The 26,828-nt window shown below is 39.1% G+C and overlaps 2 protein-coding genes and 1 long non-coding RNA gene across 5 annotated transcripts in view; 1 reads left to right on the top strand and 2 right to left on the bottom strand.

Annotated features, from left to right (window-relative positions):
• Window positions 1-1,549, bottom strand: part of LOC121926802 — a 20,927-nt gene extending 19,378 nt beyond the window's left edge. Inside the window, exon 1 of the long non-coding RNA XR_006103089.1 lies at window positions 1,405-1,549. This is a non-coding gene — a long non-coding RNA (uncharacterized LOC121926802). The remainder of the gene's footprint in view (window positions 1-1,404) is intronic.
• Window positions 1,550-1,606: 57 nt separating this feature from the next.
• Window positions 1,607-7,607, top strand: RPL8 (ribosomal protein L8). Its single transcript, XM_042460091.1, has 6 exons — window positions 1,607-1,696; window positions 2,963-3,106; window positions 3,890-4,031; window positions 4,127-4,345; window positions 6,588-6,703; window positions 7,387-7,607. Exons 2-6 carry the CDS (start codon window positions 2,969-2,971, stop codon window positions 7,543-7,545), a joined length of 774 nt encoding a protein of 257 aa, XP_042316025.1. The 5' UTR covers window positions 1,607-1,696; window positions 2,963-2,968; the 3' UTR covers window positions 7,546-7,607.
• An 8,826-nt stretch (window positions 7,608-16,433) lies between these two features.
• USP9X (ubiquitin specific peptidase 9 X-linked) overlaps window positions 16,434-26,828 on the bottom strand; it is a 361,613-nt gene continuing 351,218 nt past the window's right edge. For all 3 annotated transcript variants that reach the window (XM_042457061.1, XM_042457060.1, XM_042457062.1), the window contains exons 41-45: window positions 26,271-26,359; window positions 25,486-25,642; window positions 21,676-21,888; window positions 19,941-20,036; window positions 16,434-18,021 (exon numbers count right to left, since the gene is read on the bottom strand). In XM_042457061.1, coding sequence (XP_042312995.1) covers window positions 17,887-18,021; window positions 19,941-20,036; window positions 21,676-21,888; window positions 25,486-25,642; window positions 26,271-26,359 — 690 coding nt within the window. In that variant the 3' untranslated portion in view covers window positions 16,434-17,886. The remainder of the gene's footprint in view (window positions 18,022-19,940; window positions 20,037-21,675; window positions 21,889-25,485; window positions 25,643-26,270; window positions 26,360-26,828) is intronic.

Below are 26,828 nucleotides of genomic sequence, written 5' to 3' on the forward strand. Positions count from 1 at the left end.
TTGAAGACCCCAGATTGTCCTCCGGTTGCCCGGGAAGACTCCATTGCCATTGAACTGAGAGGCACGACAAGCTGAACCTGGGGGGAGGCAAGCTTGGCTTCTCCTTGCAGAGGCACATTGGCATTCATGGGCATTGATTGGCATAGCTTCACTTGCCTCAATTGAGGCTAGACTTAAATGCCATGGGATCCGGTGTGTGTGTGTGTGTATTGAGGGAGGGGGAGAAAAGAAAACCCTGTCAGTCCCAAGAAGGACACCCCAGCCAAGCAGGAAAGCCAGCTGCATTGCATAAGCCTCGCCTGTGTCAGCCACAAAGAAGAGCCTTTTGCATCGCAGGAGCCTTTTCCAAGGGAGGGTGGCAGGCAGCAGGGATCCTCCGCAGCGCCCTGCAGAAGAAAATGGAAAAGGAAGAGGAGGGAGAAGAGAAGGAAAGGAAAGGAAAGGGGCTTCTTCGCCTAAATAGGTTGCAGTCCTTTGTAGCCTCTTCCTAAGGAGCAAGCTCCCTTGCTGCCAAGGAAGCCTGCTGCAAGGACAGGGGCTGCTTCTAGGCAGAGAATGAGAGCCAGGGGGCTGTGTGCCTTCAAGGCATTTCATGGGGTTTCTTGGCAAGGTTTGCCATTGCCTTCCCTTAAGGCTGAAAGCACTTTGCAAGAGACCACTTTAGCTGCCCTGGCTCCATCCTACAGGTCCCTCCCTCCCTGGGAATTTGTAGTTTGGTGAGGCACCAGGACTCTGGCAGAGAAGGATGGTAATACATATGTACATACATATATGTGTGTGTGTATATGTATGTATGTGTGTATATATATATATATATATATATATACATACATACATACATATATGGGACATACTAAAACAAATGACAGTACTTGCCCATAGAGAACCATTGGAGAGTACTTGCCCATAGGAAATCATTGCAGAATACCTTCCCGTAGAGAAGCCATACTTGCCCATAAGGAATAATCATTGGAGAATACTTACTTGCTATGGGCAAGTTCTGTCATTTGTTTTAGTACGTCCAAAAGCACTCTTTGGCAGAGAAGGGTGGCAATAACTATATGTATTTGAATGCGATGTGCCTGGACTCGAGGAGAGGCTGGGAAGCAATAATAATAATAATAATAATAATAATAATAATAATAATAATAATAAGTGATTATATATATATATATATATATATAAGCACTCTGACAGAGAAGAGTGGTAATTATGTTATATATAATTATGACAGACACTGACCCTAGGCCTGCGCTAAGTGTCCTCTCTAGGAATCCTCCTCTCTGGCTAAAGTTGGCCATAGAGTTGCGCTGGAGGAGGACCCAGAGATTCCTAGAGAGGACATATTAAACAAAGCCGCGAACATGGCGGGATGGGTGTATTTTGAATGGTATGGGAGCTTACTGTGGCACCAGAGCTCTTCAACAGAGGAGGCTAACGTCTCACAAACACTACACTTCCCACAGTTCCCTGGCAGTGAACGCGGCCTCAAAAATGCGATCATTGCTATAGTTTGAGAGAGAACAGGCATCATCAATCTCTGAGGGGGAAAAAGAGGCGGCGCTGCTAAGTTCCCGGATGTCAGGACTTCATTACCCACGAGGCCTTGCGGCGGGCGACTTCCTCGTGGCCGGAAAAAGCCGGTTCCTCCGCGAACTTCCGGTCCCGCCTCCTTTCCGAACCAGGGCCTGCCGAGGTAAGGCTGGAGGCGGAGGGGGGACCGGGCGGAATCCGTCTCCATCGGGGGAATCCTGGGGGGCTCAGGCCGCCATCGGCTTCCTGGCGACGCTGGGGTCCTTGGAGGGAAGCAAGGGAGCGCCTGGCCGCCATCTCGAGCTCCCCGTCTGGCCTTTTGGGCTCCTTTTGGGGGGCACCAAGGAAATGGCGGCGCCAGGAACATATAAGTCCACGACACACTGCAGAAACAATCCAGTTTGGGACCGCTTTAACTGCCCTGGCTCTGTGCCAGGGGACCCTGGGAGCTGTAGTGTTTGTGGGACACTTAGCCTTCTCTGTCAGAGAGAGAGAGCGCCAGGGCAGTTAAAGCGGTCTCAAACTGGGTTATTTCTACAGTGTGTTTTGGAATAAAATTATATACAGTATACTGTATATATACACACACAAGTGTGTTAATCTGTAAAATTGTGTACACAGAGAGGCCTTGTAGCGCCTTTGAGGGTAACACAAAGGAAGAGGTTGGCAGCAGGAGCTTCCCTTGACTTCAGTCTACTTCCTCAGATGCATTCAGATGCATCTAGTTCCACTCAGACGCCTCTGAGGAAGTAGACTGAAGTCTAGGGAAGCTCCTGCTGCCAACCTCTTCCTTTCAGTTACCCTCAAAGGCGCTACAAGGCCTCTCTCCCTCCTGTTTTCTTGGCTTGTGCGCATGCTCTTTAATTCCACTTGCATGTGTTACTCTGCCTTGGCAACAAAACACACAAAGGGTGCAAAATGCATAAAGTATAATACAAAGAAGAGTCAGTGCGGTGTGGCGGTTTGAGTGTTGGACTGTGACTCTGGAGAGCAGGGTTCGAATCCTGGCTCAGCCATGAAACCCATCGATTGACCCTGGGAAAGTCACACTCTCTCAGCCTCAGGGGGAAGCAGTGGCAAACCTTTGAGCAAATCTTGCCACAATAGCCTTAGGGTCACCATGAGTCAGAAGCGACTTGAAGGCACACAGCAACAACACCATTTCTAGTTCAACTAAGCCTATCAGTAAGATTTAAATGTATATCTGTTGGTGGTTAAACTTTGGTAATGGCAGCTGTGCTTCAGGATAGTGCCATGAATACGTGGCTCCATTCCCCCCTTTGTGTATCCTTGTAGTAGTAAAGTGTAGGAGTGGATTCTGGTGTGGAGAGGGGTTGAACTCCATTCATTACTGGCATTACTCTAAACAAATTCCTGGGCCGGGATTCCTTTATTCTAAACCTCCTTGTCTCTCGCAACTCTTTCCCAGCGCAGAATGGGCCGCGTAATCAGAGGCCAGAGAAAAGGCGCGGGGTCCGTGTTCAGGGCCCACGTGAAACACAGGAAGGGCGCAGCGAAGCTCAGGGCTGTTGACTTTGCTGAAAGACATGGCTACATCAAGGGTATTGTGAAGGTAAGTGCCGGGCGGTGGGGAATTTTAGGTCATGATGCTCCACATATTGTGGTATATTCAGTATAATGTGACTTCTTGTGTCCTGGCTGAACTGCCGCGATAAAGAGTAGGTGGGTATAAAAACTGAAACTATTTACCGTCTCTCATTACACACAGATAGATATCAAGAGGCAGCCCTTGTTAGGGAGCAGTATAATTTAGTATGCAAATTTAGGTGCTCTTGCAGCACCTGAGACTAACAGATGGAAAGAAGTAGTAGAATCACAGAATCACAGTATGAAAGTATGAATCGCTTTCATAGACTTGGTCTGCTAACTCAGATGCCGAAAGGATTCAGTGTAAAGAGGTGAGCTGAAAATATTTTGAGAGTCATACTAAAGGCTGGAGGCCTGTGAAGCACAATGAGACTTTAATACAGATAAAATTTCATAATGCAGATGAATTTCACCTAGAGTATGGGTTTTTAATGAAACTATCCTTCAGTCCTTTCAGTAGTATGCCTCCAGTATTTAGCATTTGTCATTGCTATGTGGAATTTAAATATGTGCAAATGGGACCGCTGGTAGGCGCTTGAATTGTGTGATACGATTACCCAGTATAAACAGTTGTCATGTCAAATATCAGGCTTTCTTTGGTCTGACAACAATGCAAGTAAATATCACAAGAAAATTAGTAGTGTTTCTAGTATTTAATAGTAATTACAATTAATATTGCTTCTCCCTCTCTGTCCCCTCTCTTTCTCTCTCTATGCCGTCATATTAAATTGCAATTCCGTTTCAATAGGACATAATTCATGACCCTGGACGGGGAGCTCCGCTTGCCAAGGTTGTTTTCCGTGATCCATACAGATTTAAGAAACGAACAGAATTGTTCATTGCCGCTGAAGGCATTCACACGGGACAGTTTGTTTATTGTGGCAAGAAAGGTAAGTAAAGATGATAGAAATGGTGCATGTTTCTTTGAAATGCACCCAGATTGACACTCCTGCTTTAAATATCCCCTCTCCTTAATCTCTTATAGCTCAACTGAACATTGGCAATGTGCTGCCTGTTGGTACTATGCCAGAAGGCACCATCGTCTGCTGTCTTGAAGAGAAGCCGGGCGATCGTGGGAAGCTGGCTCGCGCCTCTGGAAACTATGCCACAGTTATCTCCCACAATCCTGAAACCAAGAAAACGAGGGTGAAACTGCCTTCTGGTTCCAAGAAGGTGATCTCCTCTGCAAACAGAGCAGTTGTTGGTAAGTGTTACCTAAAATGTGTGTTGCACTCTTCAAGCTCCAAAGTGTTTGGTTGGAAGTGTTTGAATAGAACATTGTAATTATACAACCTGGATTGCAGAGTTATTTTGGGGTTTTCAGATGTCTAAAAGATGTCTTTACAATAACTAGGGACTGCATATATAAAGCTAAAATGAACCATGCGGCATTTTAAGAGCTACCAGGGATTGAGGCCCCATTGGTCCTCCAGGAGATCTTAAGGCTGCAGCTCCCCACTAATTTCAAAAATGGCCACCCCCCAATTCTGCCATCTGCCTGCCATTTTAGGTGGGGGGGGGTTGTTTTTACCACAGGAAGTTGTCATTGGAGACGATCTTTATGCAAAACTCAGATGCAGTGAATAACAAAAATAGCAGCAATTGAGAAAACCATATTTTTAGGCCTTTGGTTTCCACTGAGTCATATTAGAATTGTTGGTTGAGTCTACTGAGACATTTTCGTCATGGAATCTCTGAACTTGCATATTGAGTTAGGCTGTACCAACACTGCAGAAATAATCCAAATTGACACCACTTTAACTGCCATGGCTCAGTGCTGTGGAATTCTGGGAATTATTTTATGAGACATTTAGAGATCTGTTACAGTGGTACCTCAGGATACGAAATACCCAGGTTACGAAATTTCCGGGATACGAAAAAATCCCATTGGAAATAATTGTTCCGGGTTACGAATGTTTTTCGGGTTACGAAAAAAAATTTTGGTGCTTTTCGGCGCTTTTTCGCACGAAACGTGGCTTTTCCCCATTAGCGCCTATGGCAATTCGGCTTACGAAGGCTTTTCGGGTTACGAAAGCGGCTGCGGAACGAATTAATTTCGTAACCCGAGGGAGCAGTGTATAGAGCTCTGGTGTCACAACAAACAATAATAGCAGAAGCAGCCTAACGGTAACATTTTGGACAACATCATTGAAAGTACGGAATACTTTTAATACTCAATACTGAATACCTCTTAATACTCAACCTATCAATCTATGCGTCTGTATAGAACTTGATGTGTTCTGACTGTGTAGGCTGGGATAAGCAAAGTGGCATGTACCCTGTAGTGGGTTTGGCGGGGGGGCATTTTCACAAAACCTTTGACACATACTCCTAGCCAATTTTTGCCTGGTAGAAAAAAACCTTTTTCAGGAAACAGGAAGTGACTTGTTTTGTAAAAAAAGGGCCTCTTTCCCAGTAGTTTCTGATGAGCCATAACTGCAATTAAATAAAGAACTGCTTTTACCATCTATGGACATGGGGCATCCCCCCCCCCAGCCATTTTAAATGGCAGAAATTTTTACAGGATGACATATGAGTGCATTTTTAAATCTTCCATCTTGTTTTTTAATTGCAAGATGTTATATAAGAAGAGCATGTTCATAGTTTCTTATTGTTATTACAGGCATCTCTCATTTAATGATGTAGATGTGTTCCTGGGCATTGTTTCTTTATCAGAAAATTTGGTTCGGGAGAAAGAAATAGAAAGAATAGGGACAGGTTCCTACTTCACAAAAAAGAATAGTTTAGTAAACTCCAGTAAACATGTTATCCAAAACTATCAATATATACAAGGGAAATGAAATAAGGTCAGATAAGCCTTGCACAAGTAAACAAAAACACGGAACCTTCTAGACTCTAGAATCTAGAGATAGTTGAAAGCTTCTACTAAAATGCATTCAGGGTTTTTTCTGTCTCAAACCTCCAATTTTCTTAGGATTTTAGTTTTGAGGGCTATACTTAAGAAATCCATCCTTTTTAACATGGGCTGGGGAGGTGGTGAGTCTGGCTTAACTGCTTTCCCTTTTCTCTGTTTTGCTTTTAACACACATGCTCAGTAAGGGATTGTGGAAGCAGCTGCTGCTTACCTTGCCTTTTGTAGGCAGGCACACATGGCTACAGTAGGATTGGTTAGAGCAGAATCCCATTCCTTCCCAGCTCAGTGTTTTATTGCAGTTTACCAGAAATATGCTGCTGCAATCCTACCTTGAAAGTCTGCCTTTCTCTAGCCCTCCTTTACCGTCTCCCAATGCTGATACAGCTAAAAATCTCTAGCTAAGCAGAGGATGAAGCAGAAAACAGGGCTGGGTAAAGACTGCAAAAACAAGCTTCTTTATATTAAGCTTTGTTAACTGTGGTGTGATTGTATTTGAGAAGGACTGTGAGCTGTTTCAACTGGTGTTGATTTTTTAAGAAAAAGCGGAGAACAAACTTCTTATATTTAACAGGTATTGTTGCTGGTGGTGGTCGTATTGACAAACCAATCTTGAAAGCTGGACGGGCTTACCACAAATACAAGGCAAAGAGAAACTGCTGGCCACGTGTCCGTGGTGTAGCTATGAACGTAAGTAACTCTTTTTATTGCACTCTTGCTTGGTTTTTTTTTTCTACAATGATCTATTTCCTTTCTGACAAACCACTTAAGACTGTTTACAATTTTTAATTGTAATCCATTACTTCAGATCCATCATGCAAAAGGAAAATGGAAGTGGAAAAGAAAAATAGGCCAGTTGAGCTACTGGCTCTTGACTGAGGTGGTATGCTCACTTCAGCCACACAATGCTGGAACTAAAGGGCAGTCTGATGGGTCAAGGCATCTCTTGACCCTCAAGTGGGTCAGTGACTGCTAACAGACATAGTTATAGTACTGCCCAAGTGATGTTCTAGTTCAAACAGAAAACCATGCATTGCCAGTGCTTCAAAGATTTAATTATGCATATGTAACTACTGTACTTTTTGTATTGTACATATCAAGCTGGCTAATACATATAAAACATACAATTCAAAGCTAAAACAAAACCACTAATCATCATAAAATTAAAACATAACATTAGTTCTTATTGCAGTAATGTGCGCTATTTCTTGAAGTTGATAAAGCAGGCTTTCCCCCATCAATTGTGTCTTCAGCATCTTCTGTCTTCAGTTCCATGGCATTAAATGGGGTTTTGTATAGGTTTTGCCTTGAAGAGCTGTTTCGTGTTGTATTGAAATAATTTCTGGCTCTGATTCCGATTGTTCTTTTCACAGCCTGTTGAACATCCTTTTGGTGGTGGCAACCACCAGCATATTGGTAAGCCATCAACCATTAGGAGAGATGCTCCAGCTGGTCGCAAGGTTGGTCTCATTGCAGCCCGGCGTACTGGCAGACTGCGTGGAACAAAGACTGTGCAGGAGAAGGAGAATTAAATCTTCAGTTCATTATATTCATAACAAAATAAATGCCATTATTTGTGTACATCTAGTAAAAATGTGTGGAAATACTCTTTTTTTTCTACGTGTAACAATTTGGCAAAGCATTGAATATATATGTAGGTGTCCTGAAACTGGATAATGGAATAAAAACTTTCAGTTGAGGCTACAAAAAACATTGTTCAGGGTAACTGCAATACTAAACTTGGTTCACAAAGTAATTTTTCTTCTGTTTTACTAAATAGTAGGATAGCTAATTGTGTAACAGAAAAGAATAATTCCATAATGTTGATCAATGTGTTAATTATATTCAAAAGTTATAGCAGAGTTGTATTTGTTTCATGTACAGTCATGTACTAATATAAAAGAAAGCACATGCAGTAAGCTTAAACTGTTAGTCCTCTTCTAAAACACATTTTAAAGTGATGAAAATTGAACTAGCCTTGTAGGGTTTCCATATATATATATTTGGAACAATAGTTCTCACACTACTATTTGACAAATTATTCCTTAAATTGGGAGACATCTCCAAGCCAAATGGGGAATAACGGGTCCCCTGCTACAACAGTGATGAGTGTTGCTGTGTCAACTTTACATATTTAAGTTGAAGTAGCTTAATCATATGTTGGGCCCAGATTTGTATGAAACTGCTGCTCCATTTGTTTCTCCCCTTGTGGCAACAGCCATTATCAGTAATAGTCCCATTAAGCCCATAGGACTGCCACAGGATGGGAAAGCACCTAGCCAATTGAAGACAGAAATTAGTACTTTCTGTTTAATGCAAACACTAGGGTGGATCCAACCTTCCTTCTGCAGTCTGTTTTGGCTTTTTAATGTAAATTACTTAAGGCTAATCTCAAAAAACTATTGCTTAGACAAAAACTCAGCTTTTAGTTGCTGAATTGCTGCTTCATGGGCTTAAAAAAGCAGTTTCCAAACCTCTTTTAGGGCCTGAACAGACAGGCCAAAATAAAGGTGCTTTGGGTCAGTTTGGAAGTATGCTGTTTAAATGATGCATGTGTCCTAGGAGGTCTGAAGCCATGCCAAAACCACGCTCCAGTCCTAAGGACTGGAGTGCAGCTTTGGCACAGCTTCCAGCCTCTTAAAGATGCATGTGTCATTTAAACAACATACCTCCAAAGTGACCCAAAGCAGCTTTATTTTGGCCTGTCTGGGCCCTTAGCCATCCTGACAAAGAACACTAAAATTCAAGCTTACTGATCCATTGTAGAGCTACCAAGAATTAGATGCTATTAGGCCAGCACCTGGTAGGCCTGTTCCTGACTGCTGATGTTAAAAGGAAATCTTAGTCAATGACAGTGATAATGGAAAACGTTGGCCAGTAAATTGGATACGGTATGTTCTTTTCTGCATCGCAGAGATTTCTGGAGTGTAGCATAAGCACTCATTCGAAGACCAGAGAATGAGGGTACTAAACTAGAAGGCTCAGTGAACCACTAATATAGCCAGCAAATGTAATTTTTACAATTTACAAAATGCACATTTCTCAAGTTTTATTAGCAAAGGGTTAAGTATAAACCAATCTTAACGCAAGTTAATACCAAATCCAGTAAAATGCTTTAGCCCTTTTTATTGGAAATATTTTTAGAGGCTCTCCAATTGTAGGTTGAAGCAGGAGGGCACCCATTTTTAAGAAACTGGCTTTCAAGCTTTTTTAAAAAAACCTTTGTTACAATTAAGCTTCATTTGCTACAAATAGATGTGTAACATAAGGTACCTTGTTTACAGTGAGATAAATGAAGGCCAAGCACTTAGGAAATGCATTTAAAAACTGGAAGAATATTGAACTAAGTATGCTATTGCTAGGTGGAAATGAAAGGCATAAAGGCACATTGGAGTAGCCCATCTTCAATCTAAAAATTGTTGAGCTGCAATTTCAGGGTGTAGTAACTAAACAGTGTATTTGTGCTTGCACAAAGTCCTGAAAATTAAGACTTACTGTATAAATATGGTATTTTGCCAATAGTTTCCCTTTCTATGCTTTTCCTTAGCAGAGCAGTTTCAAATTCAAAATTAAATATGGCTCAAATACCAAACAACCAACTGAGCTCAAAGTAAACATTTCGAAATCCCGTTTCAAATGTTAACTCACACTTGCATACAGAATCCAAAAATGTAATTATGAAATACAGTATTCTACCAGTCTCAGTAAAACCAGTGATGACAAAATAAGTGGCACTTACTGGAATAGGCTGTGGAAGAAACAGCAGCAATTGGATTGTGTCCAGTTAACACCTTCGATGGGAGGTGAAAATCTTGGTTGTAGCCCCCCTTGAAATGTACTGTGGAGTTGAGGGAACGCTCTGGGGAGGCAAGGTGGGAGTGCTGGAAAGGGAGGAAAGGATTTCCCTTTTGGATTTTGTCAAATAAGTCAAACATTTCCAAAGCAATCTACAAACTGGGAGTATTCTCCCTACCTCCTAGAAGCTCATACTTTGCAACAGACAGGGTTGGAAGATTTCAAGAGAAGGTCAAGATTCCCTGTAGTCTCCCATATATGAAAATCAATACATTAGTGGCAAGAATCTTCATCAGTACAATATTGAACACCGTTCAAGGTTCTACTAGATCTAGCTCATCCAAACTCTAGAATTCAAACATGGAATGCAAATGTTAAAGCTAAAGAAAAGGTATGCCAGAAGTTTTAATAGAGGTTTCAGATAAAAATGTTGAAAAGAATTAATTGCACCCATCAGAAATAGTTAAAAGTTGTTTTGACAAAGCTTTCCATCATATGCCTTCCCTAGATAGAGCAAGATATGATCTATAATCACATAATTCTTAAAATGTAACATTCAAATATAACTGGAAAATATTTTATATTTTACATGTCACATCCAAAGTCTAATAGAATTGTATTTTATTTTTTTGGTGATCAGGATAGTTTTGGCAACTGTTTTCTATCATTTACCTATATTATTTCTCTTGAATTAGACTTTATATTAGTAAAAATAGTGACTTTCAACCACATCATTTTGAAATAGACTAGCTCTGTTGCTGCTTGCTTTGTTATGTAGGAATAGGAACACTCAAAGAGTACTACTCAAAGTGGTGATCCTTGAGTAGTTTCCAGGAAAGAAAAACAGTTCCAGGCCCCATGGGGAAAATATAATTGCCAGTCAGCTACATCTCCTCCATATGACAAGATTATAAATCAATTCTGTCCAAAGAGATACGAATACCCAACACAGGCAGATGGGAACCACTTCCTCAACACCTAATAGGATATAGGTGAAGAGTATGACAATGTAAGTGATAGGATGGAATAGCGCGTCCCCTGATCCTCAAAAATGTAGACATAGGTTCTCGGCTAGCTTTAACAGCCTGCCCCCACTATGATTAAAATGTCAACGAAAAGCAGATTAGCGGTTGAAAACAACTGCAGAAATAATCCAGTTTGAGACCTCTTTAACTGTCCTGGCTCAGTGCTGGGGAATCCTGGGAATTGTAGTTTATTGTGGCACCAGAACTCTTTGACAGAGAAAGCTAAATGTCTTTAAAAATGATAGTACTGTACTTGAATTTCCTACCACTGAGCCAGGAGAGTTAAAGTGGTCTCAAACTGGATTATTTCTGCAGTGTGTTTTGGATCAAAGTCTTAAAATAGGTCAGCAACTAGAATACAAATGACAAATTGGATTTGAGGGACAAATGGTTGCCCATGCAGAAGAGAAATCAGCTTTGCCAAAAATGGTATCTGAGGCGAATGAACTTGCTGGCAACCATGAGAGGTGGAGGATGAAAGCAGAGTTAGCTCAGGTTACTACTTGGATGGGAGACTGCCAGCAAATACCTGGTGCTGCAAGCTATATTTCAGAGGAAGGAACTGGCAAAACTATCTCATGAGTACTCCTTGCCTAAGAAAATCCTATGAAATTCATGGGGTCACTGTAAGTGGACATGCAGCTTGAAGGCACATACATACACTTTGAAGATCACTGTTATGTGCTCCCCCTTCATACTCATTCTAGGACAACTGATTACCAAACAAGGCTCCAAAAGGTCATGAATTACTGTGTTGTTCAATAAATGTTCTATGGAATTAATCAAACACACAGCAAAATTGAAAATATAAAGCTAATTTTTCAGATCCACATACAGGCTTAAGCAAAAGGGAGCAAATCAAATTTTGTACTGAGCAAGAGGGTGGTCTCCAAGAATGAAACAACATAAAAGAGATAGCAAATACAGGTACTGGAATGAATGTAGAGTAGCATACTAAACTCATGAGCACCTAAAATAACTTTTCTTGGACAAACTAAATCTTGCAGGAATTAAATAAAAAGATGTACAGCAAAGAGCAAGAGATGGTGCTCCTTTTTAAAAAACACACACACACACACACATGTACAAAGATCAGAGAAATGGCAATTTTGTTAGTATGAGGGGGGAAGCCAATCACTATGACCCAGCGCAATGCAATTATGAAAACACAAATTTGAATGGAGAAAATTAGACAATTTTAAATAGATTGTTTTGGGTATTATGATGACAGTTAAGGGGACAGAGACTTAAATGGTGGTGCCTTTAAACACAAACCTTTAAAAACAACCTGTTTAATTAGCACTCTTCTTAAAGAACATTTAAGGTGTCTTTACTATCAACAGAAAATCCACACATGAAAATATTTTGCTCTATGCGTGAGAGCTGCCTCTTGTGCTTGAACAACTGCATGAGCAATCACGACAGCCAACCCCAATCACTGGGACTGAAACGGACCTATATTCAGCCAGAATGGCCACAGGAATTGGCACTAAGGCATGGAGCAAATGTTTGAACTCGCTCTTAGCAATTGCTGGCATTTAGGTTAATTGGAGAGCTACAGTTTGTGGGCAGGAACTGTGTCATTTACGGATCAATTTAGCTGTGGAGCACACAGAACTGCATTACTGAAATGCTTCCTTTGGATTGACCCAATCTAGAATTTGAGCAAGGCTTTTAATAATAGGGTCTCCTGAAGGTCTTTCATTCACAGGATTACCTTATGTTAGATTGATTTGATGGCACAGAACAATAATGCGCTATTAAACACACAATTTTTCAAATGTGCTTATAAGTGTTCACATTTCTTCACATATATTATCTCCATTACAGTTCGTCAAGACTGGCATGCCTAAAAGTACTGGTACATGAGTTCATAGCATATCTTGAGTCTGAACTGGGAATTTTCTGACCTTTACCGTGTCTTTTTAGCCAATGTGCTTCACCAGCTCTTCATTATGGATGATCCTAGCAGATTACTGTAAGTACTAATTTCCTTGTCTGCATCTTTTCTCTCAGTATTTGCAATTTAAGCCCCTAGGAATCCACTATGGGTCAAATCGACAGCAGTACAGAACCTGAGCACAACTGAAATTCAACAAGTGCAACTATCTTCAGAAGCCAATGAACAGGAAGATGCCAGAAATAGGTTCAGGTAATAACGTACACTAATAGTGTCACTACTGCAGTATTTTTTTTATAATTACACAAACAGCAGCAACTCCAATATGAGTCCTATAATAGCATCCAATCCCTATTGAATTTAGTACTTAATTGGTCAGTAATTTGCTATTTTGTTTACCATTGTCATCTGATACCAAGCAGGACAGCTATTCAGAATGAGAACAAAAATATGAAGGGGGGCAATTTGTACCAATGTTTATTCATTAAGGTACAGTTATTTTCCTTACTGCAACAGCGTTCATATTGCATGCACTAGATTCTCTCCAGATAATCGAATGCCTTTCCCACATTAGCAATGAAGTAAATTGTGCACGAAGGATGCATATCTATTTCTTCACCTTTTAGCCATAGGACTTTAGAAAGATGAAATGATTACTGTCCCTTTAGGGAAGGCTAAAGAATACAAAAACAATAATACAAAAGCATGTTCCTGCTGATCAAAAGAAGGTGACAGAGGATCCATTCATAAATAACACATGAAAACCTGCTTCTCAGAATGTAAACCAACACTACAGAAACGCACTGTGTTGAATCCTAAGCACTCTGTAGAAGGAAATTGCCGAGGGGCATTCCCTGCTCCTTCTTGCCTGTATATAACCAAAACTTTTTGATTAGAGGGACCATTCTGAATAGGATGGACTGTGTCAAGGGAAGAAAGAAAGATCCCATTATTACAGAAAACCTATACAAGCAGAACTTTGCTCAAGGAAGCTACTGTTGCTTTATCTTTGGAGACTCACTGTTTTACCAAGTGCTCCATGAACCACAGATCACCTAATTCAGGATGGTCTCCAACCCTCACAGGATTTAATCCTCCGCACATGAGATCATATAATGTTCTAGCCATAACACCTGACTCACAATTGCCCATTCTTCCACAAGGCACCACTTGCTGGGATGTTATGAAATTATGCACATGCAACAGTGAGAACCAGCTTCACACATCTGTGTTTTCTATTAATAACCATAATTCCCAGAAGGAAGACGTTACATTTCTAAAATAACTTTTTCTGCTATGAGAACATTCTAAAAACTTACATTTCCCTTATTTTGTTGTTGTTGTTGTTGTTGTTGCAAAGAGCTTGTCTGCATAATGAACAAATCTTGCCAAGAAAATCTCACCATCACCATAAGTCAGAAAATATTTGAAGGCACACAACAACAAAAAATGCCCATGTTAATGTAAGCTTGTAGAGTAAGAAGAATAAGTTAAATGTTCTGTCATACAACAGTGACTAGTATTAGCAGCAAATTTACAAAATGATAAACAGAACTTGGGGAGGTTTTCTTAAACAAACTTCAGGAGAACTGATGGGCTTGTCCCAAGAACATAGCAGTACTTTTTATTTTCGCTCTACTATAATGTATGGGAGCTATGCAGGCAACTTGTCCTTTGAACTGTGCCAGCCAGGACACTCAGAAAATGTAGAAACCAACATAAATGAACATGTTCCAGGAAACATGGAAACAAACACAAACATTTTGCAGCAAGTTCTTAAAGTGCAATTTCATTTTGAAACCACCTCCAGGGTGATAGCAGCAAGACAACATTTGCATCTACATGAACATGTGCCTAGAAGGGCAAAGCTAACCTACTTATTCTACTTCTCTCTCTTTAAACTGATACAGAAATTTCAAATACATGTTTGTCTTTCTTTGTAATTTACCAATTACATAAGCAAAATGACACCCAATATCTGATTTATATACATATACTGCCTAAAAACCTTTTTACTAATCACATCCTAATTTGCTTGGGAAGCAAATCAAATCTGTACATGTGTTTCTAAAGCTACCTCAAAACACATGGCCATTTAAACAAAGATATTATTTCATTTAAAAATCATGAGGTTTAAAATTCCATTTTGGATTCTTTTTATTTCTCTTTTGGTTTTTAAATCTTGAGAGGACACCGCAGACATGCTTTCATTTTTTTTCCACAATTGCTAAAGACTAGAATCTATGTTCGAACAAAAAACTGAGGCTCCCATGAGTTTTGGCATTCAAAAGCTCCCCACAAATGATACATTTAAAGAACCCCAGTAAGTTGGCAGCCATGCATGGCTACTTAACTATGTTGGTTTAGCAGCTAACACACACACAAAAAAGACCTTTAAAGTCTCGCACTGAGACAGTGGCAAAGATTCATTTGCACATAGAACTATTAGGGTGAAGAAAACTATTCACATAAACACATTCTGATTACAAACATACTTAAAAAATCCTACAGGTGTACAATTTATTTATAGTTTATGTCAGATAATTAGGAAAAATGTAAGATTATTTTGCTGCTGGATGGATCACTTTTATGGAAGACAGGGATTTCCGATTAACTGTTACAACAAAAATTAAATAATCAGTGGAAAAGTAAAATTAAACATTTAGGCACTTTGAGGACTTGTTTTAATGTGTGCCATTAATATTGAGGTATTACATTACAGTTTTGCAGCAACTGCTGCCAGAGCTCTGACAAAAGCATGCATTAATCATTCTTCAGAACATTTTCATTTAAAATGAAGAAATTTGATGTTTTTGAAGAAGAAAAGGAAATCCCTTTCTCAGGTTTCTGCTACACACTTATATGAGGCTATCATTTTAGAAAAGTCTCTTTTATGGGGAAAGATTAGCCACAATACTCCCAAACTGATCATCCAGAAACTTCTTCCCCCACGGATGGGAAAAACAAATTAATGCTTTATGAAAATAAGTTTTTAAAAAATCCACAATCACTTAATGCTTCTTCATTTTTTCCAAGGTTGAACTAACAAGTTCTACGTTTCTGTAAGCAAAGATAAGTCTCTGAAACATTATGTTTAACAATAATTACTGGTCCAAGGGAATATGAACTGTTGCAGCTCAAATACAAAAACAGGATAATATTCTGATTTAAGCCAGTAGTAAACATACCCAAATATACTGGGAATGTTTTGCCTGAATGTTGTCAACCCATCAAATTATATGCTATTAAAAACATAACAGTTAACATAATTCTAGAGAAAATCTGGAAGAGTAAAACGATAATTGCTACATAGAATATTTAAAAATGGTTTAAGACTATCTCATTACACTAAATGCAACAGAACACACTTCTGATTTTCTAACTTAGTTCATTTCAACTATAAATACTAGTCTTGATAAGCAGCGTTGTTTGTATTAACTCAGTTGTAAAAAATACCATCAAGCTTGTGCTCATTAAATATATATGTATATATAAAACATACAAAAAGTACAAGATAGTCACATTAAGAAACTATTACAGTTTTTTTTTTTATTCTTTGTCAAGGATCAAATTTCTGTCCACCAAATCTCAATGCGACTTTTTAAGTTCCAGAATTCAGTATAGTGCACAGAATCCAACTACCTGTGCAGTCTGTTCTTTAAAAAAAAAACCACACACACACACCACAGGACAAAAATGGTCTTCTTAAATCAAATTCTATTTGTGAATTCAGCAAAATAATTTCTATAAAATAAAACAGCAAATATTTAAATAGTATAGGGTGGGCTGTATCTGTTTTGCAGGGGTATTTGGTTTTTCGACACGTTCCAAAATAATTACACACATTCAAGTTACCAATTTTAATTTAAATACAGTATTTACTGATGCGTTCCTTGAAGTCTTTAAACAAATGTTTGCTCTGGAATAGAGAGATACCTCATATTTGTATTTGACTAACCAGTAGTTTGTTTTTCAATAATCAAACCCTGCTTCTAAGGTTAAGATTTCTCTTAGAATGGATAAAGAGCTAAGACAATTCTTGCTTTCAAGTAGAATTGTGAACGAGCAGAAAACCAGCAAGTTAACTTGGTGCAGTGGCACTCACAAGTATTGTGTGATTTTGTTGACTTCCACTTCACTGCAATGCAGTAGAAAGGAAAGTGTTATCAAATAAGCTCTACCAAAGAAACAAAACAAGCACACCAAGTACAGTCTATTATGCTCCAGGCATCCTGGCATAGCAAAAATTTGCATATTTGTTTTAAATCTTTTAATTTCCTATTACTGAAAACTAAATGTTCTTTTATCCCACCCAGAGACAGAACTGTCAAACATTAGATGTGAGGAACATATGTGCAACTGAAAACCACTTGTTTGTCACATTGCCCAACCCTCCCCCTCCCTGTTTTATAATCTAGATGTCAGAAGAAAAGGCTCTGAACAACACAGTTGTCCCAATGGGATAACTGTTAATTTTTATTTCCTCACTGGCTACACTAACCTGGTGTGAAGCCATGCTAAATGTTACAGCTTAACTATAGCTTCAAAGTGATTAACCTAATACCAGAATGAAAAAGGCAATGAAAAAAGACCTAGAAACAATGTTACATCACCAATTTTCCACATCAACCAAATAATTAAAAGGTTACCAGTCATTACGTTGCTCATAGTAAAATCGACTCCAGTGGCAAAGAATTACATGAAACTATTTTTTTCCTGGTTGACATGGACAGGCTTACTTTTTTGGGGGGGGAAGGAGCTGATCCAACTGCCATTAGGCAGGCAACACTGGTTGTAGAGCGCAGCAGATATATCAAGAAATTAATTGTTGTAGATCTGTGAGTTCTCATCAAGACAAAAAAATGTTTCTTGCTTAAGAATTAACAGTCAAACATTAATATACTATATACACCTTTGCCATTTACACATTAGCATCAGGCCATTTATTACAAAACACTATACACTTTCCACTGCAGGCAGGTTATATATTGACAGCAATTTTCTGCAGGTAAGACAGTGAATAGACTCTTCACTCCATGTTGATTAGGAATAGTTTTTTCTTCTTCTAAATATTAGCCAGACACAGAGAAAAGTTGGACTGTAAGGCCTGGGTGCACAGTCTTGATGGAGCAAGTTAATCATGTGCATTTCCACTATTCTTTTGTCTGAGGTGGTGAAACCTCTTCACTGCCTTCAAAATTTTCTTGTGCTCGTTGGCCAGGTCGCTGAGGGTTGTTCATATGATGTGCTGCTGGGCCTGTATATGGCTGTCCATGCACATGGTTATTCTGTAAGAGACAAAATGTATTGTAAGAACAATTGCTTCTACTTTATTTTTATTTTTTTTTAAAAAAGAGCAACTGTTTAGCAACGTATTTTTAACAACTGGAGAGAAGTCTTCCCTGTTAAATAGAACTAAAAATCAAACAAATTTACACTGAAAGCAAAATGTAGTTAATTAAGTCCAACTTCATGCAAAACTTCAAGCAAGAGGAAACTGAAAAAAATGCTAACCAACTTATATGAATACATTAAATTAAATAAGTCTTCAAAAAACAAAATGGTGGAGCAAAAGTACTTATAATCAGTACAGAAAATAGGAAGTGGCAATTGTGAATGTTCTTCAAAGGATAGTTAGAGTTCTTGTGTGAAGCTTAATTGAATGATTAATTTGTATTTGCTAGCCCTCAAAACATCTACTAAACTAATGGGCTAATATCAGGGACGTAGCCAAGGGGGGGAATCTTGGGGTCCGGACCCCCCCCTTCCATTAGAAAAATGAATGGTGTGTGCTGCTGCGCCGCCGCACCCAAACCCCATTATAATAGTGGTAGTTAGTCTGGACCCCCCCTTCCTAAAATCCTGGCTACGTCCCTGCTAATATGAACCATTAGTATACCTTCATGTAATATGAAGTTGCATCAGTTCTGAACCCTCAACTGGAATTAAAATATAATCTCTGTGCATTCGGGAAGTGAAAAAAGCCAGCTCTTGTGAGAAAGTGAAGACACATGAACAAATAAGGGAGCTGGTGGACAAAATGTGATTTAATTTTGAGGGGACTGGGTCTGTATCACTTACCAACTGCTCTGCTGAGAACATCAGTAAAGAAATCAAGATGAAAGCAAATGAGCAGGAAAGGAAATTAACAGATTAAGGACAGAGAATTAATGATTTATTAAAGATAAGGAGTCAAATAATGCAGTTATCCATGACTCTCAAACATGGCTAGGGTCAGATTCACTATCATTTTAATTTCCAGAGCTAGTGATTTCTTTATAAAGGAATTTAATTTTAAGGGAGGTTTAACCCAGAGTTCAATATTCATTAGCTATTTTGTGTCTCATTTGTAGTTTCAGAAAATCTAACTAAAGTCCAACACTGGAATTATCTTGGAGTCTGATTACATCAACAAGAATTATAGGAAAACTTTTAAATCTAATAAATGAATTAAAGCACAATAGAATCCGACTTCAGTGTGGTTCAGAATTTTGTTTAGCAGATCATTGTATTAAAATATTATGTTAAGATTGGGTATTTTGCCAACACATTGGCTTGCTTTCTAAAACGGTTCACTAATGCATGAATAGGACATGTTGCACTTGGGAATTTAATTTTCTTCTGGAGATACTTGTGAAAAGATGCATGGCTTTGGTCATGATGTAAACTACACAGGGAAAAAAAAGGTTAAGCTTAAGACTTGCTGGAGAGCCCAAACTGAAAGGAAGGGAGAAAGGAACCTCTCTTTAACTCTTTCCTCTCCAAAATATACAAAGGAGCAAACAAATCTGAGCAACCCTTTGAGTTAGAGAGCCCGAAGGGAGAGGCATGGGAGAGGGAGCACTGGGGATGGCAGCAGAGATGGCTCTTTGGCACTTGCCCTCACAGAGCACCAAAAGGCAAGCAGAGCAGCAGGGACGTCTCGGGGGCTGCAGCCATTCAAAGGAGGACCAAGAGGCAAGTGGAGCAGAGGGACAGTGACTGCACCCTTGACTTATCCACGGATCATATTAAAGTCCATAATGTTGGCTCCCAAACCCCACCTCGACTTATACATGAATTCGACTGATACACGAGTATATACGGTATGTGGCAACTTGTGTCTAAGGAAATAAGTTTACAATATATTTCTAATCAAGCTGAAGCAAAATTTACACAATATTAAAATGAACTAATATATTTCTGTTCAAGATGTTTTTCTGCTCACCTGTTGATACTGGGAGCCAGGTGAATGGGGATACAATGGAGCATCTTCAGGTGGCGATGACTCGTGCTCATCAGGTGCATCTGGATCATCTGGCTCCTAAAAAGAAAAATCACTCTAATTAAACAACAATAGAAATACAGTTCACAATAACCCTTTTCTCTAATTATGTTTATTGTCAATCAATATTCCAAGCTTTATGCACAATATACCACCCACAAGTCAGAGACATATAAAGAATTATAAATTAGATTATGTGAGCATCCTGGTATTGGGAGTAAGGAGGGACAGCATCTCAACCTTTCTTTTCTCTCAAAAGTTATCACTGACAGCAAGCAAAAAGATAAAAGCAACCATTGTATCAAATCAAAGATCTATATAATCCAGCATTCTGTTCACACAATAGCCAACTAGATAGTTGAAGGAAACCCACAATAGCAATATCAAGTACATTTCTATACCACTTATCAGTGCACTTAAGCACTTCCTAAGCAGTTTACAATGTGTAAACTAACTGCCCCCAACATGCTGGGTACTCAGTTTAGCGACCTGCGGAAGGATGCCAGGCTGAGATGATCCTGGAGTCCTGAGATTGAACTCACAACCTTGTGAATGGCTGCAGTACAGGCATTTAACCACTGTGCCACCAGGGCTCCTTCCAAAAGTAGCATAGGAACACAACAGTATAATGTTCCCAACCTAAGGTGATTTTTTTAAATACACTTCTACTACTGATCAACAGCCTCAAACCAGAACATGGTAACACAGCAAAGTGGAATGGTTCCAAGGCAGGAGATCCCTTTTATTTTCCAGCATATCTAGGGAGTTTTCAAGTAATCACATACTTAGAAACTTGCATATTTTTTTATGAGAAGCTGTGCTGTATTACCCTACTAGCTGCTAAATTTAATAGAAAAAATATGTTTTTGTAGAAAAGTGTTTCTCTTCTCTGAATCTACAGTCAAGCATCAATCTTGATGTTAATACCTCTAAGTATCAACTTTCAAACAAAACCTAGTTACATTATGCTCCAGTACCATAAAAAGCTGAGACCCCCCCCCCCCAATATTTGTTTTAAACACTACTGGAACAGTTATCAATGGCCACACAATGGGTCTTTTATTTTTGTCCAACTTCCATCCCACTCCCACCCCCCCAATACATAAGAGAATCAGAAGAATAACACTTCACAATCTAGATGTCCTTGGGAGCAAAACAACAGCTAAGTAAGCATCTTGTTTATAAAATGCAGGTCCAATGGCTTTATCTATCAACAGGTGAAAAAATGCCTGTGCTGGTCTTCCTCAAATACTTGCCCAAATATGTTTTGGATTATAATTGCAATTAACCCCAGCCAATATGACCACTGGCCAGAGATAATAGGAACTGCAGTCCAAATCATATTTTCTTCTTTTGGTGATCTGAAGATTCACCTTGGTTATAGCCATTGCAAGCTGCAAACCAAGCAAATATCTACAACTTTGAAAAATGTCAGTGTCCCTTAAATATAAGACAAAGTTAAGGTGGATTGATGTCAGTCAAAAAACAGACATCTGTTAAGATAATGTATGACAAAAAATGGGTAAACTTGACATTTTAACAACTGCACACTAATCTGTAGTACAACTAGCATTTTTGCTATGGAACTAGTATCGAATTCTGTAAAGCATTTTAGTACATTTATTATTTATTAGGCAATGGATGTCAAATTACCATAAGGTGAAATTTTAGTACTTACCTCCTCTGGGCACAGCTCACAAGCCTTCGCAAGGGTCATTCTTGCACTATGAGATCTCTCCAGAAAGTAGCCATTTGATGTTTCATTACTTTGGACTGGAGGAGACCAGTTATTATATGTATATTGTGGGTTGCCAGTGTATGGCCTACGTTCAAGTTCATCTCCAAGCCACTCTACTGCCCATGTCCATTTTCTTTTCAAATCTCCATTGCTCTGTATGAGTAAAATGTAAATAATTCAGTATCTATAAATGCATTCTTCAAACATTTTCAACACAGGTTTTTAATAGGAGATGCCATTTCCAATTCATTATTCTAGCCATTATAAAAGTAAGATTTTTTTAATGGCAGGTATTTGACAATTTATTTTACTATTTAATTTAATATTTATTTTAATTTTATTTTATTTAATTCATTTAATTTTATATTTCTGGCCATGATCTGCGGAGGGGGGGCACACAACAAGGGAGCAGTCAGTAGTGCCAGTTCTCCAACTACAATCTGCAGAGAGGCAGTCAGTCGTATTCGTTTCTTCATCAAGACTCCAGAGTTAGTTTTAATTCCCCTTTTCCAATGATGGAACCAAATTAACATTGTTTGCTTGTTATTCCAATGATTTTTTTCTCTCTTCTGCCCAATTTCCCATTTTAAAAACTTCTTCTATTAATTATGTGAAGACAACAATGACGTTTAGCCAGCAAGGCAAGATTTTAAAAAAACTGATGTGAAGATAGAAGAAAGCAACAAATAGTTTAACAACAGTGGGAAGCAAAAAAACTTGCACAGGCAGCAAGTAAAGGGGACTCATGGTCTGCGATGTCTCTACACTAATGCACAGAGCATGGGAAATAAGCAAGATGAACTCGAACTCCTAGTACAACAAAGCAAATATGGTAAAATAGGCATCACTGAAAACTGGTGGGATGAGTCTCATAATTGGAATGTAGAAATAGAGGGATATAACCTTTTAAAGAGAAATAGGCCAAACAGGAAAGGAGGAGGAATAGCACTATATGTCGGAGATATTTACACCAGTCAAGAGATCCAGGACATCAGTACTGGCAACCAGGTAGAAAGCATGTGGATAAAAATTAAAGGGGAGGGAAACAACAAGGATGTTCTGGTGGGAGTCTACTACAGACCCCCCAGTCAGATGGAGGAATTGGATGATGCCTTTCTAGAACAGATGACTACACACTCATAAAGGAGAGATGTAGTAGTGATGGGTGACTTTAACTATCCTGATATCTGCTGGGATTCAAACTCAGTAAAATCATCAAGGTCTAGCAAATTCCTCACTCGCCTCAAAGACAATTTTATTGTCAAAAAGGTAGAAGAGGCAACAAGGGGATCAGCTATTTTAGATCTGATCCTAACCAACAAGGTTGACTTGGTTAATGGGGTGCAAGTGGTAGGATCATTAGGTGGAAGTGACCATGTTCTCTTGGAGTTTGTTATACAATGGAAAGGAGAAGCCAGACATAGTCAGACACGCATTCTAGACTTTAGGAACACAGATTTCAGTAAACTTAGAGAATTATTGAGGGTGATCCCGTGGTTAGAAATACTAAAAGAGAAGGGAGTTCAGGACGGATGGGAGTTTCTCAAAAGAGAGATACTGAAGGCACAATTTCAAACAGTTCCAGTGAGAAAGAAAAATGGGAGGTGTCTCAAGAAACCAGGATGGATGACTAAGGAACTTTCAACTGAGCTAGGTTTTAAATGGAACATATATAAGAAATGGAAAAAGGAGGAAATCACGAAAAAGGAATTCAAAGAAATAGCAGGCATGTGTAAAGTCAGAAAAGCTAAAGTACAGAATGAACACAGGCTTGCTAGGGAGGTTAAAACAATAAAAAGGGCTTTTTTGGATATGTCCGCAGCAAAAGGAAGGAGGAGGAAATGGTAGGGCCACTACGTGGAGAAGACTGCAAAATGCTAACAGGAGACAAGAAAAGGCAGAATTACTCAACACCTTCTTTGCCTCAGTCTTCTCAGAAAAGAGAAAGGGTGCTCAACCTGCAGATAATGGAGCAGAGGACAGAATAGGGGAATTTCACCACAGAATAAGTAAAGAGATAGTAGAGGAATATCTTGTTAATCTAAATGAATTTAAGTTTCCAGGACCAGATGAACTACATCCAAGGGTATTAAAGGAACTGGCAAATGTAATATCAGAGCCATTGTCAATAATCTTTGAAAACTCCTGGAGAACAGGAGAAGTCCCAGCAGACTGGCGGAGGGCAAACGTTGTCCCCATCTCCAAAAAGGGAAAAAAAGAGGATCCCAACAATTATCGTCCAGTTAGTCTGAAATCAATACCAGGAAAGATTCTAGAGCAGATCATTAAACAGAGAATCTGTGAACATCTAGAAAGCAATGCCATAATCACAAAAAGTCAACATGGGTTTCAGAGAAACAAGTCATGCCAGACAAATCTGATCTCTTTCTTTGATAAAATTACCACCTTGGTAGATGAAGGGAATGCTGTGGATATAGTATATCTTGATTTCAGTAAGGCCTTTGACAAGGTTTCCCATGACATTCTTGCAAACAAGCTTGTAAAATGTGGGCTAGACAAGATAACTGTTACATGGATTTGTAATTGGTTGATTGGCCGAACCCAAAAGGTGCTCAACAATGGCTCCTTTTCATCCTGGAAAGAAGTGACTAGTGGGGTCCCCACAGGGCTCTGTCCTGGGGCCAGTGTTATTCAACATCTTTATTAATGTCTTGGATGACAGAATTGGGGGCACTCATCAAATTTGCAAATGACACCAAATTAGGAGGAATAACTAGTACGCCAGAGAATAGGATCAAAATTCAAAATAACCAGAATAGACTAGAAAGCTGGGCCAAAGCTAACAAAATGAAATTCAACAAGGAGAAATGTAAGGTACTGCACTTGGGATGGAAAAATGAGATGCACAGATATAGGATGGGGGACACCTGACTGAACAAGACTGCATGAGAGAGGGATCTAGGGGTCCAAGTGGACCACAAGTTGAACATGAGTCAACAGTGTGATGCGGCAGCTAAAAAGGCCAATGCAATTTTTAGGCTGCATCAATAAAAGTATAGTGTCTAGATCAAGAGAAGTAATAGTGCCACTATATTCTCTTTGGTCAGGCCCCATCTGGAATATTGTGTCCAGTTCTGGGCACCAAAATTAAAAAAGGACATTGAGAAACTGGTGCGTGTCCAAAGGAGGGCGACTAAAATGGTGAAGGGTCTGGAAACCTTGCCCTATGAGGAACGCCTTAGGTTGCTGGGGATGTTTAGCCTGGAGAAAAGAAGGTTAAGAGGTGATATGATAGTCCTGTTTAAATATTTGAAGGGATTTCATATTGAGGAGGGAGCAAGCTTGTTTTCTGCTGCTCCAGAAAACAGGATCCAGGCCAATGGATGCAAACTGCAGGAAAAGAGATTCCAGCTCAACATCAGGAGAAACTTCCTGACAGTTAGGGCTGTTCGACAGTGGAACACACTCCCTCAGATTGTGGTGGAGTCTCCTTCTTTGGAGGTCTTCAAGCAGAGGCTGGATGGCCATCTGCTTGAGATTTCCTGCATGGCAGGGGGTTGGACTGGATGGCCCTTGTGGTCTCGTCCAACTCTACGATTCTATGATTCTATGAACAGTCATAACAATTAACATTTTGGGAGGATTTGGATATTCCTGCCATGTGAACTGGCACTTCAAATTTAACTCAACTGTGGATTGCTCCTCTGAGCCATCCAGAGAATGAAATATTCTTACTGAAATTAAACCAGTATAAAACTAATAATCGTTAACTGAAATCAAAAGAGCTACCTGTAAAATCTGGTAGGCTACTGGACAGTTGCTGAAGAGAGCCACCATGCACTTTATACACTGGTAAGCCCTTTTTTGATAATGATTCTTGGAGCGCTGAATGGTATCAAATAGTCCATCCCTGTCATCTGGAATTCCTTTAAGTGCATTGTGAATCCTGAAGAGAAACCAACATCAAAATGTTACTTTCTCAAAGCCTGGAAATCTCTACACAAATATCAATGGCACAAATAGTTTTATTAAATAGATTCAATAAAACCTAGCACTTTTACCAAAAAGTCTCATTTGTTTGCAGGAAGAACTTATATTCAATATAAATTATTTCCCCCAAATTCTCCTGTAACTCACACCTCAAAACACCCTTGTTGTTTCAAAAGGCTTCCTAAGTTTCCAAAAACATGTAAGAGTTGCAATGGAAGAGGGAACTGAATAGAGAAGATTACAAGTAATTTAACAAGGTAACTTATCTATCTATCAACAATTGTTTCAATATACAATCAACATCTTATATATGTAACTGGAATCCAGTGCAGGAACAAAGTGGCATACAGACTTTCCTACAACATTTATAACTGTTTCCAATTATAAATGACAGGATGATATGCTACCAATATGCAAAGTCAATCTGCACATCTCACATGCTGCTATAACCACTATATGCTTATAACAGTTAAATGTTTTCAATAAGTCATGAAAACCTACTGTTTCCTGCTAAAACATACATGCCTAGTAGTCACATGGAGAGAAAACAAACATTTTTGAATCCAAGAATCTGAAATGCTAACCTGTGAGTTTGCCAAGAGTCCTCAATTAGCAAAATTTGCAAAAGCAGATCCAAGTAAGGTCGAAGTTCATATGTGTATGAATATGCAACCTTAAAAAGATAGTGATTAAGATTTCATTCACATGTCACAAGCCACAAAATATCTCTACTTTATTAATTAAGGTTTTATAACTGGGTAGTTATTCAATTTCTTTGGTGACAGTGTTTTTTAAATCAGAATTAAGTACAAGAGATGTTCCTTGTTAGAGTACTCATGACTACAGGTAACGGACAACAAATGTGAAAAAGCATCTTCAATCAGTATCTTTGCTGTTTTTCAAAATAGTAAATTTCTCCAATGGTTCAGTTTATAAGTAATACTAACTTTTCAAAGTTACTTCCTGATTTCTTATGATTCAAGAAGTAATTAAATGTGAAATGAGTATGGGGAGAAATAGGTCAGATTTTGGTCATCTAGTGCCAAACCAAGAATTATTATGTATAAACTAATGATTGTTTAACAAAATATAATGGGAAATCAGTGGGAGGTATAATAACATGTTTATTTCCTAAGGGTGGT

The sequence above is a fragment of the Sceloporus undulatus genome, chromosome 3 (assembly GCF_019175285.1).
Source record: "Sceloporus undulatus isolate JIND9_A2432 ecotype Alabama chromosome 3, SceUnd_v1.1, whole genome shotgun sequence".
NCBI classification, from domain to species: Eukaryota; Metazoa; Chordata; class Lepidosauria; order Squamata; family Phrynosomatidae; genus Sceloporus; species Sceloporus undulatus.